The sequence below is a fragment of the Salvelinus fontinalis genome, chromosome 9 (genome assembly GCF_029448725.1).
Source record: "Salvelinus fontinalis isolate EN_2023a chromosome 9, ASM2944872v1, whole genome shotgun sequence".
Lineage (NCBI taxonomy): Eukaryota > Metazoa > Chordata > Actinopteri > Salmoniformes > Salmonidae > Salvelinus > Salvelinus fontinalis.
Window position 1 is genome coordinate 36,867,521 of NC_074673.1, and position 18,882 is coordinate 36,886,402.

General features: G+C 43.1%; 1 protein-coding gene across 5 annotated transcripts in view; it reads left to right on the plus strand.

The window, feature by feature from the left end:
- The window catches only part of LOC129862511 (craniofacial development protein 1-like), a 55,245-nt gene that overhangs the window by 32,001 nt on the left and 4,362 nt on the right, over nt 1-18,882 (plus strand). For 2 of the 5 annotated variants that reach the window (XR_008760775.1, XR_008760776.1), the window contains exon 7: nt 17,721-18,637. Coding sequence is in view for 3 of the 5 variants with exons in the window: in XM_055934261.1 (XP_055790236.1) it covers nt 17,721-17,814 (94 nt within the window). In the remaining 2 variants the exon portion in view is untranslated. Of the gene's footprint in view, nt 1-172; nt 8,811-17,720; nt 18,794-18,882 lie in introns of those variants that run through there. The other 3 variants (XM_055934261.1, XM_055934263.1, XM_055934262.1) reach the window with 2 other exon arrangements.

Consider the following 18,882-nt stretch of genomic DNA (forward strand, 5'->3'; position numbering starts at 1 on the left):
TCCCCATTGGGGAGCCAGGCCCAGCCAATCAGAATACATTTTTCACCACAAAAGGGCTTTATTACAGACAGAAATACACATCAGTTTTAATTTTATATATATATATTTTTTGTATTTGACCCCCTTTTCTCCCCATTTTCGATCTTGTCTCATCGTTGCAACTCCCCAACAGGCTTGGGAGAGGCGAAGGTCGAATCATGCGTCCTCTGAAACATGACCCGCCAAGCCGCGCTCCTTAACACCTGCACGCTTAACCCGGAAGCCAGCCGCACCCTGTTCAACTGACAACCGAAGTCACCCGGCCCGCCACAAGGAGTCGCTAGAGCGTGATGAGCCAAGTAAAGCCCCCCCCCGGCCTAACCTGGACGACGCTGAGCCAATTGTGTGCCGCCCTATGGGATTCCCGGTCAAGGCCGGTTGTGACACAGCCTGAGGTCGACCCGGGTCTGTAGTGATGCGATGCAGTGCCTTAGACCGCCGCGCCGCTCGGGAAGCCAGAGAAATTAACATTCAGTTCTCTGGCAGCAACTCTGGTGGAAATTCCTGCAGTCAGCATGTCATTTGCACGCTCCCTCAACTTGAGACACATGGGACCAACACTTTACATGTTGCGTTTATGTTGTCCTTCAGTATAGTATGATATGTTATGTTTCGTATGGTATGTATTAATTTGTGGACGGCCATCATCCATTTGACACGTTACGAATTGTAATTTGTATATGTTAGTAATTTCAATTCGTACGATACGTTATGAATTTCTATGACATATGATATATTACGAATTCCAATTTGGTGTCACTAAGGTAAGCTAGGAGGCTAACGTTAATGTTAGCTAGGTGGCTAAAGTTAGCTAGGCTAGGGGTTAAGGTTATGGTTAGGAGTTATGTTAAAGGGGTAGGGTTATGGGAATGGTTAGCTAACATGCTAAGTAGTTTCTAAGTAGCTAAAAAGTAGTAAGTAGTTGCAAAGTTGGTAATTAGCTAAAATGTTAAAGTTGTCCATGATGAGATTGGAACACTGAACCTTTGGTTGTTAGACATTTGCGTTATACGCCCATCCTTCCACTCCGACCAACCACCCTCATTTTTGTCTTAAAACCTTTTACTGCAGTGGGCTAAATCAGGGTCACACAGAGTTTCTCTTGAACAAATCTACTTTGAAAGAAACGTGTACACCTCACACACATGATTATGGGCTTTAAAAAAGATAAGACCTGTACCATGTCAGATATAGTATTCAATTTTGAGTTTTTTGACATCGTTTTCTTCCCCCTCATCAATCTACATGCAAATGTATAAAATAAAATAAACTGAAATATCAGACCCTTGATGCAGTACTTTGTTGAAGCACCTTTGGCAGCGATTACAGACTTGAGTCTTCTTGGGTATGACGCTACAAGCTTGGCACACCTGTATTTGGGAAGTTTCTCCCATTCTTCTCTGCAGATCCTCTCAAGCTCTGTCAGGTTGGATGGGGGGGCGTGTCTGCACAGCTATTTTCAGGTCTCTGCAGAGATGTTATGTCGGATTCAAGTCTGGGTTCTGGCTGGGCCACTCAAGAACATTCAGAGACTTGTCCCGAAGCCACTCCTGTGTTGTCTTGGCTGTGTGCTTAGGGGTCGTTGTCTAGTTGGAAGGTGAACCTTTGCCCCAGTCTGAGATCCTGAGCGCTCTGGAGAAGGTTTTCATCAAGGATCTCTTTGTACTTTGCTCTGTTCATCTTTCCCATAATCCTGATTAGTCTCCCAGTCCCTGCCGCTGAAAAACAACCCCACAGCATAATGCTGCCACCACCATGCTTCACCGTAGGGATGGTGTCAGGTTTCCTCCAGACGTGACGCTTGGCATTCAGGGCAAAAAGTTCAATCTTGGTTTCATCAGGCCAGAGAATCTTGTTTCTCACTGTTTAGAAGTCCTTCAGGTGCCTTTTGGCTAACTAAGCGGGCTATCATGTGCCTTTTACTGAGGAGTGGCTTCCGTCTGGCCACTCTACCATAAAGGCCTGATTGGTGGAGTGCTGCAGAGATGGTTGTCTCTCTGGAAGGTTCTCCCATCTCCACAGAGGAGCTCTGGATCTCCGTCAGAGTGACCATCGGATTCTTGGTCACCTCCCTGACCAAGGCCCTTCTCCCCCGATTGCTCAGTTTGGCCAGACGGCCAGCACTAGGAAGAGTCTTGGTGGTTCCAAACCTCTTCCATTTCAGAATGTTGTGGAGGCCGCTGTGTTCTTGGGTACCTTCAATGCTGCAGAAATGTTTTGGTACCCTTCCCCAGAAATGTGGTTCAACACAATCCTGTCTCTGAGCTCTAATCACAATTCCTTTGACCTCATGGCTTGGTTTTTGCTCTGACATGCACTGTCAACTGTGGGACCTTTATATAGACAGGTGTATGCTTTTCTAAATCATGTCCAATCATTTGAATTGACCGCAGGTGGACTCCAATCAATTTGTAGAAACATCTCAAGGACGATCAATGGAAACAGGATGCACCTGAGCTGATTTTCGTGTCTCATAGCAAAGGGTCTGAATGCTTATGTAAATAAAGTATTTTATTTATTTTTTAAATAAATTAGCAAAAATGTATACAAACCTATTTTTGCTTTGTCATTATGGGGTATTGTGTGTAGATTAATGAGGAAAAAAGTTATTTAATCAATTTTAGAATAAGGCTGTAACGTAACAAAATGTGGAAAAGGGGAAGGGGTCTGAATACTTTCCGAATGCACAGTATACATTACAGAAGACTGAAATATAACAAAACCGTTTGACATACAAACACCAGATTTTCGGCAAGTGTTTTGAAATAATGTTTTTTAATTATGAAAAATATTAATTACATTTCACCTCATGAGGCCACTAGAGGGTGATTTGGTCATTTGACTGCAGTGAAGGGGTTTAAAACCTCTACAGGATCGGTGTCCATCCCATGGGATGGTTAAGCTAATGTAACAGTATAACTTTAAACCGTCCCCTCGCCCATACCCGGGCGCGAACCAGGGACCTTCTGCACATATCAACAACAGTCACCCACGAAGCATCGTTACCCATCGCTCCTCAAAAGCCGCGGCCCTTGCAGAGCAAGGTGCAACACTACTTCTAGGTTTCAGAGCAAGTGACGTAACTGATTGAAACGCTAGTAGCGCGTACCCGCTAACTAGCTAGCCATTTCACATCCGTTACACTCACCCCCCTTTCAACCTCCTCCTTTTCCACAGCAACCAGTGATCCGGGTCAACAGCATCAATGTAACAGTATAACTTTAGGACGTCCCCTCGCCCTGACACGGGCGCGAACCAGGGACCCTCTGCACACATCAACAACTGACACCCACGAAGCGTCGTTACCCATCGCTCCACAAAAGCTGCGGCCCTTGCAGAGCAAACACTACTTCTAGGTTTCAGAGCAAGTGACGTAACTGATTGAAACGCTAGTAGCGCGTACCCTCTAACTAGCTAGCCATTTCACATCCGTTACACTAACATAGGCTAATGTGATTAGCATGAGGTTGTAAGTAAGATGCAAATTTCCCATGACATAGATATATCTGATATGGGCAGAAAGCTTAAATTCTTGTTAATCTAACTGCACTGTCCAATTTACAGTAGCTGTTACAGTGAAATAATACCATGCTATTGTTTGAGGAGAGTGCACAATTATGAACTTGAAAATGTATTAATAAACCCATTAGGCACATTTGGACAGTCTTGGTACACATTTTTGAACATATATGCAATGGTTCATTGGATCAGTCTAAAATTTTGCACATACACTGCTGCCATCTAGTGGCCAAAATGTAAATGGTGCCTGGGTTGGAATAATACATTATGGCCTTTCTCTTGCATTTCAAAAACACATTCTTTTTTTTGTATTATCTTTTTCCATATCTAATGTGTTATATTCTCCTACATTAATTTCACATTTCCACAAACTTCAAAGTGTTCCCTTTCAAATGGTATCAGGAATATGCACATTCTTGCTTCAGGTCCTGAGCTGCAGGCAGTTAGATTTGGGTATGTCATTTTAGGTGAAAATTGGGGGAAAAGGGGCGGTTCCTTTAAGAGGTTTTAAGTAATCTACTGTCTTATGTAACCATACCAAACGTAACATATCATACTAATTTCAGTGTCCTGGCTTTACATGAGACCAGGATGACACATGGAATGTTCGGCAAGCAGTGATTCTGAGTAGGGTTGCAAAGGGTCGAACACTTTCCGGTAAATTTCCAGAAATCTTCCATGGGAAGTTAAGCCCTGGAATTTTGCTTAAATTCATAAAGCAATTCTAGGTCTTGTGGCATATTTTGGTTAAACTATCCACAATTCAATGGAATTGCAACCCTCTGCATGCACAGTGCATTCTTCCATCACATGTCCAGCTGATTCTCAAGATATTGCACACTATGAGATGCTATTGAGCCCACACTACTACACTGTCTGAGCCAAGGACTACATGCGTTCTAGTAAGTTTTGATTACAATACTGGGTGGGGTGAATATATTTTATATGACATAGATGATTTTTTTGTTAACTAGTAAATAGTAGCCTACAGCAAAGTGTGTTTAAATCATTTCTAAATTGTTAACCATTTTTGTAGTTAGTTTTTGCTACCATGTGGGTTTTAGCTTGCTTGAGCCTGCTAACTGAGGAGTGTTAATTCACCTGTTTCCATACATGTTTAATGTTAAAACATGTATCTTACAAAGGAGTTGTTTAATCTAACTGCTTAACTATTTATCTGGAATTGGATTTGTTTTTTTTGGTCATTTCTTTCTAATCTTTACAGGAAAATGCCACGGGCGCTATCTGATGTGTGGAGACATTTCACTGCAGCTAATGTAGAAGGAAAAGCTGTGTACATTTGCAAATACTGTGCCAAATCATATGTGTAGAATGTAACAAAGATGCCGAATCATCTGGCCAAGTGCATAACGTTCCCTCAGCGCTCACAACAAGCAACCTCTGACAAAAGTCCTTATCGATAATAACAGCTCATGGTTCTCTTGGAATCAGAAGGTTTTTTGACTCAATGGAGGAACGTAGTCAAGAGAAATGCTGATGAATGTCTTGCTCGAGCTGTGTATGCAACTGGTTCACCTCTGATGCTCACAGGCAATGTGTATTGGAAAATATTTCTGAATGTTCTTCGCCCAGCCTACACCCCTCCAACCAGACATGCTTTATCTACTAATTTGCTGGATGCAGAGTTCAACAGAGTTCAAGTGAAGATCAAGCAAATCATAGAGAAAGCAGACTGTATTGCAATCATCTCTGATGGGTGGTCAAATGTTCGTGGGCAAGGAATAATTAACTACATCATCTCCACCCCTCAACCAGTATTCTACAGGAGCACAGACACAAGGACAACAGACACACCAGTCTCTACATTGCAGATGAGCTGAAGGCAGTCATCAATGACCTTGGACCACAGAAGGTATTTGCACCGGTGACAGACAATGCTGTGAACATGAAGGCTGCTTGGTCTAAAGTGGAGGAGTCCTACCCTCACATCACACCAAAGCACAATGCATTGCATCTGCTCCTCAAGGATGTCATTGCACTGAAAAAAATGGATACACTCTACAAGAGAGCCAAGGAAATGGTTAGGTATGTGAAGGGTCATCAAGTTATAACAGCAATCTACCTCACCAAGCAAAGTGAGAAGAATAAGAGCACCACATTGAAGCTACCCAGCAACACCCGTTGAGGTGGTGTTGTCATCATGTTTGACAGTGTTCTGGAGGGGAAGGAGTCTCCAAGAAATGGCCATATCATACTCTGCCGATATGGCCAGCCCCATCAAGCGGATCCTCCTGGATGATGTATTTTGGGAGACAGTGGTAAGCAGCCTGAAACTCCTGAAACTTATAGCAGTAGCCATTGCACAGATTGAGGGAGACAATGCCATCCTGTCTGATGTTCAGACTCTGCATGCAGATGTAATAGAAGAAATCCGTACTGCCCTGCCCACTTCACTGTTGCTCCAAGCAGAGGAAATTGCAGTTCTGAAAAGTGTGAAGACTTCTGCCTGAAGCCCATACATGCCGCAGCGTACATGTTGGACCCCAAGTATGCTGGCAAAAGCATCCTGTCTGGTGCAGAGATCAACAAGGCCTATGTTGTCATCACTACTGTGTCTCGCCACTTTGGCCTGGATGAGTGCAAGGTTCTTGGCAGTCTGGCGACGTACAATTCCAAGCAAGGGCTTTGGGATGGAGATGCAATATGGCAGTCGTGCCAACATATCTCATCAGCCACCTGGTGGAAGGGACTTTGTGGATCTGAGGCTCTTTCCCCTGTTGCCTCAATCATCCTCCAAATCCCATCAACATCAGCCGCCTCAGAGCGCAACTGGCCCTTGTTTGGGAACACACACACCAAAGCACGCAACAGGCTGACCAGTACAAGGGTTGGGAAAGTGGTGGCTATCGGGGAAAATTTGAGGATTTTTGAGCCTGACAACGAGCCGTCCTCAACAAGGTTGGAAAGAGACAGTGAAGATGAGGCCTCACACTCTGATGTTCAAGAGGTGTACATTGAGGAGGTCCAGGGAGAAGACATGGAAGCCTGAGAGGAAGACAACCAAAGCTTTAGTTTCTAGACTATCATTTTACAGATGTATGTAGAAAATGTTTTTGGGAGATGCGATGAATCATTGGGTATCATTCAATATTCCCCTTTGTGGTTCAGTGAAATCATCCCATCTGAAGAGTCAACTCATTTAATTGAAGTTCAATTCGTAACTAAAACAATTTTTTTTCTATTGGAGGTATTTAATCATTTGCAATTATGTCTACTTATGATGAGGTAAAAGGTTTATGTTTCTGTCTCTTTATGATATGGCAAATATATCCAATGCAAAAAACATCTTCATTTAAATGGTATTAATATTAATTTGCATATATTTCCCATATATTCCCACGGAAAGTTTCCACCTCCTGAATATTCCCCAAAATGTGCAAACCTAATTCTGAGTGATGATGTTTTACCCTGGTGCACCATTTGCAACCCCCTGACTACTTTTTGCTTTTGCATGGCGACTTCAGATTTTCTGTGAACACACTGAAAAGTAACTTGACACTGTGTTGATTAGTCAGCACAAATTTGGTTTATAAAAATGACAAGACAGCAGGAGAAAGAGTTCATGCCGATGCTGGAATTTATTCTAAACATGCTCGAAACAGCAATTCTGTTATTCGTGTCTCGCAAATTGATGCTAGCACAACTGAAGTTATGTTTACATGTGCTCTTAGGGTTCAACCATTTACTATATGCAGTTCATAACTAGCTTACTGTTTTTTAAGAAAACAATTTGTTTTCTCGGCTATGGTTTGTGTGGTCTTGGTTGCTCTTCGAGTAAATTTAGCGTAGCTAATTGCAGTATCCTGTCTGAAGTCAGGATACCTTATCTTACCATAACTTGGTCTGTGCAATGCAAATTAATGTGAAGTAGGGTGGCTGTTAACCAAAGTTCTGTGATTTTAAACTTAATGTAACTATTTATATTTTGTGTAAGAAAGTATGCTATTTGGTGGTGCATGAACTATCCATACACGTTAGCCAACGTAAGATTGTAATGCTAACTAAGGTTACCTATCATAGCAGACAGATGTTCGCTAGTTTATTTGTGCATATTTGTTTGTGCTCCGATTACACGAGATCAGCAGTTTACACACGATGACTTAAACCTTATTTGGCGAAATATAGTTAGTTAGCTTCCCTTGCTTGTTGGTTAGCTTCCTAGCCAACGTTAACTCTCATCTGACTGGTATAACGTTACGTTATTTAGATACCTAGCTAATCAAAACAAAACCACATTCATTGGCTAGCTACCTTTTATTTGGCTGTTCGTTAGCTAGCTAGCTTTCAGCTGACTCGTGTCAGCTAGCTACAGAGGCTAGCTGCTGAACTTTGTACAAGCAAGCTAACATTAGCTAGATAGCTAAAGTTACATAGCTAATCTAAATATCTGTTTACATTTATTGATTAACCTCAGCTTGAATATCATCATATAGCTAGCTATATACAGTAACCTAGGTTTGTTCGCATACACTTCTTTACTGGCAGCATGGTGTAAGCAGCTGTGTTGTTGCCGAGCAACCAACCTGGTGTTAGAATTCTGAGATTCGGCTGAAATTTTTTTTTGCATTGTCAGAGATGCTACAAAAAGGCAGCACGTCGTTGTTTCTTAACGACGGAAATGTGCACATGAGAGCGATAAGTTATACATTTAATAAAAACCGTTGCACCTCCACATTTTGTCAGTCCAGCATTTTTTTTATGTCCAATGCTCACTTTATGGATGCTATAGTTTTAATCCGACATCTAGAATTTGAGCTAGGTAAGCGCAAGTAATACTCTTAAAAATCAATTGCTATCAACCCTGTTAAGAAATCCGCTATGTGGTTCTCGGCAGCGGCTGGATGGCTCATGAGAGGCGGGGAGTGTGTTGTGTACCTCCAATCGAGTTGATTTGATCATTTTCATTGAGATTTTTGTGATATTTGTTTAGATATGATGGATGGAAGATTTGAATTTAACACTTGAGTTTCAATCATTGAATTTAACACTTGAGTTTCAATCAATGCCTATAATCCACCCTGCCTGACCTGTAGCTATGGAGCAGCTGTCCATCTGCATGCCTGCTCAGAATAACAGCATCACCTGACATCCAGGGGTTTCAATGGCGCTCATCTCCCTGCCTGCCTGCCTCTCTTCTCCCAGAACAGGATTTTCTCTCTGCTGTCAGAGAGGCCCTGCAGTGGCATTATTCTTTCCTAAAGGTTACTGTTGAACAGATGAATAATTGAACAGCCCCCCCCCCCCCCCCCCAACCATCTTTCTCTCCTCTTCTCCATCCTCCTCTGTGTCTCTGACTGATGAGCTATGCAACCTGGCTGCTGGTCCCTGTTCCTGCGTCACAGGAAAGGAAATGTACGGAGCAGAGCTAAGAAAACACAGTCTAGAGCAGGTTAGAGGGGGGCAGGGAGTCGGGTGCAGAGCAGCACCTGCTCTGTACATAGCAATAGCAGTCCACATCCATTTACCCAGGAGCTCTGCAGATAAGGCGTCCTTCCTTTCACTCCTCGATGCTGATGAATGCACTACTATAGCTTGCCCTTTGCTGCAGTGTATAGGTGTGTGGTTAGGTGAGATTGCATGTGTATTCATATGCGTTTTTAACCTGCTCTTTTCTGAGCAAGTTTTTGAAGCCCCACAAATACACAGAAGCACTTGTCCTATGTGCCTGTGGTATGCATTGAGTGTTTCAGAGCAGCTAACCACAGGAGTGTGGAAAGACACCTACACTAAAGCGGTGCATATTCACTGCCCCCCCCCCCCCCCCCCCCTATGTTCTGTGGATATTAATAGATATGTGTGCATCATACATATGCCTGTTTCTGTCACACGCACAAACCACATAGGAGATAGTCAGGCCGTGAAATGAGAGTGAGAGTTGACTCTAAATCGGCAAATGGCGGCCCATGGGCCACCCCCTTTTTGTAGGCCTGCGGATTCATTTCGGGGTCTCAACTTAATATTAAAAGTTTGAATAATAGAATTCACAGGGTGCAATTTCAAAATGTGCTTGTGCATCAGCATGTGTTCTATTATGTCAGGCACTGACAGTCACTCAATTAGCCCGTGTCAGCTAAACATTTTCAGATTGGATAGTTTAGTGGCCAGCTAGTTTAGTGGCCAGCTATCTAAACTTTTAGTAAGCAAGGTCGAATTACCGACCGGGTGAGGCCCCATTGATCATCAGATATCATATTGAAAACATTTGTCTCAACCCTATGGCAAAATGTGTGGAATTGCAGGAAATGAAATCTAAAACTTCAATTGTTTCTCTTCACTGTCAAGAGGGGGGCCACTATATTTTTTTTCTCGCGACAAAATTTTGCTTAGGGCCGCCAAAAGGCAAGGGTTGACTCTGACTGCATATGGGTATGGATGTGTGTACGCAGACCTGCGAGCCACTGCGGCCCCTCATGAGTTTCCGATTTTCTTTGTGTGGCTTCCACCCACATCAAAGTTGCCCATCCCCTGGTCTAAATTAACTATGTAACCAACTTTCTTCTGAACATCTCTTTGCTTTTGATCATGAATAATGAATGTTGAAGAGATGTAGGCCAGTCTTATGGTGTGTGTAGCTCACAGTGAGAGCTAAGGGATAAAAGTAATCTGTGTAGAAAACAAACTACCCAGCACGCTATATTCCTATCTCCTCAACCACTAAAAGGCTGTCACCTCGAGGCTTATCACTTAGTCTAGTTCAAGTGTTCACTCACAGGGAGGTGACCTGCTTTGTGGGGCACATTATGAAATGACAGAGAAATTAATGATGCCAAAATAACAAAGTGATGTGGATTGGGTGAAAAATGTGTGCAGATGACCCAATTTTGTCAGGAGGGCCGAGGGTCTCTATCAACTGAGTGGTGACAACAGAGATAGGCAGTATTTCTGTTACGTGTATTTGAAATATGCATTTTTATTACCTATTTTTTACACTGGGCTGAACTACACTCAAATGTATTTTGTAACAAGATACTTTCGAGAGCTGTAGTTTATTTTCAAAATACTTTTCTATAGCATATTTTATAGAGGTTCACCATTTTTCATGGCCCCCTATCACCTTGCATTAGTATCAGAGGTCTGATGGTACTATGGTGTGATAAGAGCATCTGCCAAATTAACTAAATATAAAAGTGTATGTAAAAATTGACAATTGCAAAGAATGCTGAGTATTATTCTAATGAGCTCTGCCCCGAAACAAGGTTTTGTCAAAATTGACTTTTCTTAGCCTGTTTCGGAGAATTTACACAGCAGGTTAGTAGAATTAGGTTAAACTGTATCCCATCTAGGCATGACCCCACATTGTTTTAGTTTTTTTCTATGTTCATTTTCATATATACATTTTACGTTTTGGTCATTTAGCAGACACTCAAATCCAGAGTGACTTACAGTCAGTGCATTCAACTAGAAACAATAACATATCACAGTCATAGCAAGTAAAACGTTCTGTAACTGTTACTGAGAATGTTTATTGCAGTTCGACCCGGCTACTTGCAAATATATTTTTGTATTTTAAAATACAAAATACATGTATTTTAATTAAATGCATTATAAAATACAAGTATTTTGTCATTTTGAAACATTGATCTCTTTTTTTGTCATTGTATTTTGTCATTTTTGCTCATCCCTGGGTGACACTGAAAGTCAGGTGTCAGGTGATACAGCCTAGTTCTGTAAGGCGGGTTGCTTTCCACAGGTACCTTTTGCTAGTCCTCTGATTTAAAGGCCTAATGTAGCTGTTTTTATCTCTATGAGAAAATGTCTTGGTGACAATAAAATACCTTACTGTAATACTTTTCTATTAAAATGGTAAAAAATAACAACAAAAAATTCTAGAGCTACAATTTTGCTAGGACTGACTGGGAATGGTCTGAGTGAGGGACTAGAGGGATATGTAACCTGAAAACTAGATGTTATTGGCAGAGGTTTGGAAATATCTATGTTATTGGTCTATTAACTTATACTGCCTTCTGATATCACCAGGCAAGCAAAAACTCCACTCATGCAAAACCTGCTGATTAGAAGGTCCTGTGTACATTTTATTTTCAACCAGCAACTATCAGGAAATAACATTTTTTATATAGTTTCATGAGATGTTGTACAATATTATGCAAAACATAGGAAAAACAGAATTTTGACTGCACTGGGCCTTTAAAGGTTCACTTATCTCTTAAACCCAATAAAAGGAGTCAGACATCTGCTCACCTGTGATTACCCAGCCTGCTCTGGGGCTGGGGATGACATACCTGCTGCCACTGGTTGAGGTCTCTGTATTATCTCTTCCCGAAATCATCATAACCCAGCCTGCACCTGTCTCCATGGCTACCCAGCACCCCAGCACTCCTCTGTGTGAGCTAACTCTCTCATTTCTCCAGTCCCACTGCTTTGGGATGATTTGGTCTCCACCAGGGGGGATGCTAATCTAGCATGACATCATTGGAGCAGCCTTGGAGATGTTGGGATGATTAACTCTGTCACTGCCTGGTGAGAGTAGAGGAGGCTTTCAACCATGCAGGCAGAGATGTCACACTACCACCACTTACCCTGGTTTTGGCTATGTCTGTCTGTGCTTCAGTATAGGAGATGAGAGAGAAGAGTCTTACTGTATATTCAGCCAATCTAGATAGTGGTGAGATGAAGTAAATATACATTCAATTAAAGACTGTAGTTGGAGAGTTCAGAAATACAGCCTATCCGACACGCTAAATGGCTGCTTTCTCCCAGTTCCTCCCTCTTCTCAGTGTTTTTCTGTCTCTTTGGGAGGGATGTGGTTGCGGAGGCCAAGGTCCTGAGAGACAGGCAGCAGTGGGCTGAGGGCGGTCCACTAGGCCACACTGGGAGACCACATAGCTGTTCTTGGAGCTCCAGACAGCCCCATGGTAGGGCTATGCCCTGGGCCTGCTCTCCCACGGGGGGTCACACACAGGCTGGGGGGCCAGTGAGGAGGCCTCCCTCCCTCTGATCCAGGGCCAGACAACAACCAGTGGTGGGCGTGAGCCGGGAGGCAGCTGGTAATGGCTTTGGGGAGGAACTTTGGGTGCAGTGGTATCTTTCTAGCTGTCCCTTATGTATAGAGAAGGCTCTATGTGGTGTGCATAGGCCATGCTAGGAGAAGGAAAAGGAGATGGATATCAAATAACATTTTATTGGTCACATACAACATATTTAGCAGATGTTGTTGTGGATGTAGCGAAATGCATGTGTTCCTAGCTCCAACAGTGCAGTAGTATCTAACAAAACACACAAATCTAAAAGTAAAAGAATGGAATATATAAATGTTACATTGAGCAATGTCGCCGTGGCATTGACTAGAATACAGTATATACAGTTGAAGTCAGAAGTTTACATACACTTAGGTTGGAGTCATTAAAACTAGTTTTTCAACCACTCCACACATTTCTTGTTAACAAACTATAGTTTTAACAAGTCGGTTAGGACATCTACTTTGTGCATGACACAAGTAATTTTTCCAACAATTGTTTACAGACAGATAATTTCACTTATAATTCACTGTATCACAATTCCAGTGGGTCAGAAGTTTACATACACTAAGTTGACTGTGCCTTTAAACAGCTCGGAAAATTCCAGAAAATGATGTCATGGCTTTAGAAGCTTCTGTTAGGCTAATTGACATAATTTGAGTCAATTGGAGGTGTACCTGTGGATGTATTTCAAGGCCTACCTTCAAACTCAGTGCCTCTGCTTGACATCATCGGAAAATCAAAAGAAATCAGCCAAGATCTCGTAAAAAATCAGCCAAGAAATTGTAGACCTCCACAAGTCTGGTTCATCCTTGGGAGCAATTTTCAAACGCCTGAAGGTACCACGTTCATCTGTACAAGTATACAAGTATAAACACCATGGGACCACGCATCCGTCATACCGCTCAGGAAGGAGACGTGTTCTGTCTCCTAGAGATGAACGTACTTTGGTGCGAAAAGTGCAAATCATTCCCAGAACAACAGCAAAGGACCTTGTGAAGATGCTGGAGGAAACAGGTACAAAAGTATCTATATCCACAGTAAAACGAGTCCTATATCGACATAACTTGAAAGGCCGCTCAGCAAGGAAGAAGCCACTGCTCCAAAACCGCCATAAAAAAGCCAGACTACGGTTTGCAACTGCACATGGGGACAAAGATTGTACTTTTTGGAGAAATGTCCTCTGGTCTGATGAAACAAAAATAGAACTGTTTGGCCATAATGACTATCGTTATGTTTGGAGGAAAAGGGGGGAGGCTTGCAAGCCGAATAACCCCATCCCAACCGTGAAGCACGGGGGGTGGCAGCATCATGTTGTGGGGGTGCTTTGCTGCAGGAGGGACTGGTGCACTTCACAAAATGGATGGCATCATGAGGATGGAAAATGATGTGGATATATTGAAACAACATCTCAAGACATCAGTCAGGAAGTTAAAACATGTTCGCAAATGGGTCTTCCAAATGGACAATGACCTCAAGCATACTTCCAAATTTGTGGCAAAATGGCTTAAGGACAACAAAGTCAAGGTATTGGAGTGGCCATCACAAAGCCCTGACCTCAATCCTATCGAAAATTTGTGGGCAGAACTGGAAAAGCTTGTGCGAGCAAGGAGGCCTACGAACCTGATCAGTTACACCAGCTCTGTCAGGAGAAATGGGCCAAAATTCACCCAACTTACTGTGGGAAGCTTGTGGAAGGCTACCCGAAATGTTTGATCCAAGTTACACAATTTAAATGCAATGCTACCAAATACTATTTGAGTGTATGTTAACTTCTGACCCACTGGGGATGTGATGAAAGAAATAAAAACTGAAATAAATCATTCTCTACTATTATTCTGACATTTCACATTCTTAAAATAAAGTGGTGATCCTAACTGACCTAAGACAGGGCATTTTTACTAAGATTAAATGTCAGGAATTGTGAAAAACTGAGTTTAAATGTATTTGGCTAAGGTGTATGTAAACTTCCGACTTCAACTGTACATATGAGATGAGCAAAGCAGTATGTAAACATTATGAAAGTGACTTGTGTTATTTTATTAAAGTGGCCAGTGATTCCAAGCCTACAGTACCATTCAAAAGTTTTGAACAAGGCTACTCATTCAAGGGTATTTCTTAATGTTTACTATTTTCTACATTGTCGAATAATAATGAAGATATCAAACTATGAAATAACACATGGAATCATAGTGTAACCAAAAAAGTGTTAAACAAATCAAAATATTTTAGTTTTTAGATTCTTCAAAGTAGCCACCCTTTGCCTGATGACAGCTTTGCACACTCTTGGCATTCTCTCAACCAGCTTCATGAGGAATGGTTTTCCAACAGTCTTGAAGGAGTTCCCACATATGCTGAGCACTTGTTGGCTGCTTTTTCTTCATTCTGCGGTCCGACTCATCCCAAACCATCTCAATTGCGTTGAGGTCGGGTGATTGTGGAGGCCAGGTCATCTGATGCAGCACTCCATCACTTTCCTTCTTGGTAAAATAGCCCTTACACAGCCTGGAAGTGTGTTGGGTCATTGTCCTGTTGAAAAACAAATGATAGTCCCACTAAGCCCAAACCAGGTGGTATGGGTATTGCTTCAGAATGCTGTGGTAGCCATGCTGATTAAGTGTGCCTTGAATTCTAAATAAATCACACACAGTGTCACCAGAAAAGCAACCCCACACCATAACACCTCCTCCTCCATGCTTTACGGTGGGAAATACACATGGGGAGATCATCCGTTCACCCACACCGCGTTTCACAAAGACCAAGAATGCCATGAAAGCCTCATTCACAGTCTCCTCTGAACAGTTGATGTTGAGATGTGTCTGTTACTTGAACTTTGTGAAGCATCACACCATAACACCTCCTTCATGCTTTATGCAGGGAAATACACATGTGTAGATCATCCGTTCACACACTCCGTGTCTCAAAAAGACACGACGGTTGGAACCAAACATCTCCAATTTCGACTCCAGACCAAAGGACAGATTTCCACCGGATTAATGTCCATTGCTTGTGTTTCTTGGTCCAAGCAAGTCTCTTCTTCTTATTGGTGTCCTTTAGTAGTGGTTTCTTTGCAGCAATTCAACCATGAAGGTCTTATCCACACAGTTTCCTCTGAACAGGTGTTGTTGAGATGTGTCTTGTTACTTGAACTCTGTGAAGCATTTATTTGGACTGCAATTTCTGAGGCTCCTAACTCTAATGAACTTATTCTCTGCAGCAGAGGTAACTCTGGGTCTTCCTTTCCTGTGGCGGTCCTCATGAGACCCAGTTTCATTGTAGCACTTCACCACCCTGTCTCTGTGGGTGGACCATTTCGGAGGATCTTACGCCAAGGAACTTAAAACTTTCCAGCTTCTCCACTGCTGTCCCGTTGATGTGGATAGGAGGGTGCTCCCTCTGCTGTTTCCTGAAGTCTACGATCATCTCCTTTGTTTTGTTGACATTGAGTGAGAGGTTGTTATCCTGACACCCCACCCCCGAGTGCCCTCACCACCTCCCTATAGTCTCGTCGTTGTTGGTAATCAAGTCTACTACTGTTGTCGTCTGCAAACTTGATGATTGAGTTGGAGGCGTGCATGGTCATGCGGTCATGGGGGAACAGGGAGTACAGGAGGGGGTTGAGCACGCCTCCTTGTGGGGCCCCAGTGTTGAGGGTTAGCGAAGTGGAGATGTTGTTTCCTAGCTTCACCACCTAGGGGGCGGCCCATCAGGAAGTCCAGGACCCAATTGCACAGGGCGGGGCTGAGACCCAGGGCCTCAAGCTTAATGATGAGCTTGGAGGGTAATATGGTGTTAAGTCAATTAATTAGCTGTAGTCAATTAATATAATTCTTACATAGTTATTCCTCTTGTCCAGGTGAGATAGGGCAGTGATGGCGATTGCATCGTCTGTGGACCTATTGGGGCAGTACGCAAATTGAACTGGGTCTAGGGTGACAGGTAAGGTGGAGGTGATATGATCCTTAACTAGTCTCTCAAAGCACTTCATGATGACAGAAGTGAGTGCTAAGGGACGATAGTCATTTAGTTCAGTTACCTTTGCCTTCTTGGGTACAGGAACAATGGTGGCCATCTTGAAGCATGTGGGGACAGCAGACTGGGATAGGGAGAGATTGAATATGTCCGTAAACACTCCAGCCAGCTGGTCTACGCATGCTTTGAGGATGCGGCTAGGGATGCCGTCTCGGCCGGCAGCCTTGCAAGGGTTAACACGTTTAAATGTCTTACTCACATCGGCCACGGAGAAGGAGAGCCCACAGTCCTTGGTAGCGGGCCATGTCGGTGGCACTGTATTATACTCAAAGCGGGCAAAGAAGGTGTTTAGTTAGTCTGGAAGGAAGACATCAGTGTCCGTGACGTGGCTGGTTTTCTTTTTGTAGTCTGTGATTGTCTGTAGACCCTGCCACATATGTCTCGTGATTGAGCTGTTTAATTGCGACTCCACTTTGTCTCAATACTGACATTTTGCTTGTTTGATTGCTTTGCGCGGGAGTAACTACACTGTTTGTATTCGGCCATACTCCGTCAACTTTCCATGGTTAAATGCGGTAGTTCGCTCTTTCAGTTTTGCGCGAATGCCGCCATCTATCCACGGTTTCTGGTTAGGGTAGGTTTTAATAGTCACAGTGGGTACAACATCTCCTATGCACTTGCTTATTAACTCACTCACCGAATCAGCGTATACATCAATATTATTCTCTGAGGCCACCCGGAACATGTCCCATTCTGCGTGATTAAAACAATCTTGAAGAGTGGATGCCGATTGGTCAGACCAGCGTTGAATAGTCATTGTCACGATTACATCCTGTTTGAGTTTCTGCCTAAATGAAGGGAGGAGCAAAATGGAGTCGTGGTCAGATTTGCCGAAGGGAAGTTAGAGTAGCAGTGATCCAGAGTTTTCCCAGCGCGAGTACTACAATCAATATGTTGATAGAATTTAGGTAGCCATGTTCTCAAATTTGCTTTGTTAAAATCCCCAGGTACAATCAATGCAGCCTCAGGATATATTGTTTCCAGTTTGCATAAAGTCCAGTGAGAGTGTGTGTGTGTGTGTGTGTGTGTGTGTGTGTGTGTGTGTGTCTGTGCCCGCACACGTGGGTGCTTCTTAATATCTCTTGCTAGATGTTTGTTTGATTTAGTAATTCTTTTTTCTGTGTTTGTTTGTAGGTATGTGGAAAGAAAGAATTTTCTGGAGAGAGTTGACCACCGGCAGTTTGAGCAGGAAAAGAAAGTGCGTCTCGGCAACATCATGAAACGATGACAAGGAATAATGTTACAGATACACTTACAATTGTGACACACACAAACTGTATATGCTTGCCCAGTTCCTCCCAAGGTTTCTCAGCCCAATACTTGGCCACTGGACTGTCCATGTCTCTGGATGGCCTACTGACTGTACCTGCTGCCGGCTGCTCCTTGGCCTATCAGACCTCACATACCCAGTTTACACTCAGCACTCTCATTAAACCGCCATCTGTTCCTGGACCTGTGTGTGACCTGAGTCACCTGGACTCAGACCCCTGACTGTCTGCCTCAGTGGCTTCCTCTCTCTTCCCGATTTAGAGGTGTGGTTGCACTGCTAACCTGCTTGCCTCAGCACATGGCTGTGTGGCCGGGTGTTTCTGTACATTTGCCATAATCCAAAAAAAAAGGGAAACCATTCCAGGAGTGAGAAGAGGAGAATGAGTAGCACACCTTGAACTCTGAATCAGACTTTATGGCATTGACTTGAAAGAGAGGAAGAATCCACACAGCTCAGATATTTGTGCCATCCCTCCACCTCCTGCAGTGGTTCAGTTTGGTGCGCTGTTCATTGGAAGAGTTCAAGTTGATTGCATTTCACCTCCTGGTTGTGCACAATGTGATTCTCTGGAGTTGTTTCAACTAATCTGAAGATAAAAATGGTCTCACTATTGTGTACCTTATTTATACCAACAACAATCAGAGATTCTGACATGGTAAAATATCTATGTTTTATCAACAGGTCAGCTTAGCTGCTTGTTAAACCTGAGCTAAGAGGGGAGAAGATTGCTAAACGTTCCTCAAGTTTTTTCTCAACGTAATGACACAGCTCCTATTACAAGGTAATTGTATGGCTGTTCAGTAGTAGGGACACACACACACACACACACACACACACACACACACACACAGACAGACAGACAGACAGACAGACAGACAGACAGACAGACAGACAGACAGACAGACAGACAGACAGACAGACAGACAGACAGACAGACAGACAGACAGACAGACAGACAGACAGACAGACAGACAGACAGACAGACAGACAGACAGACAGACAGACAGACAGACAGACAGACAGACA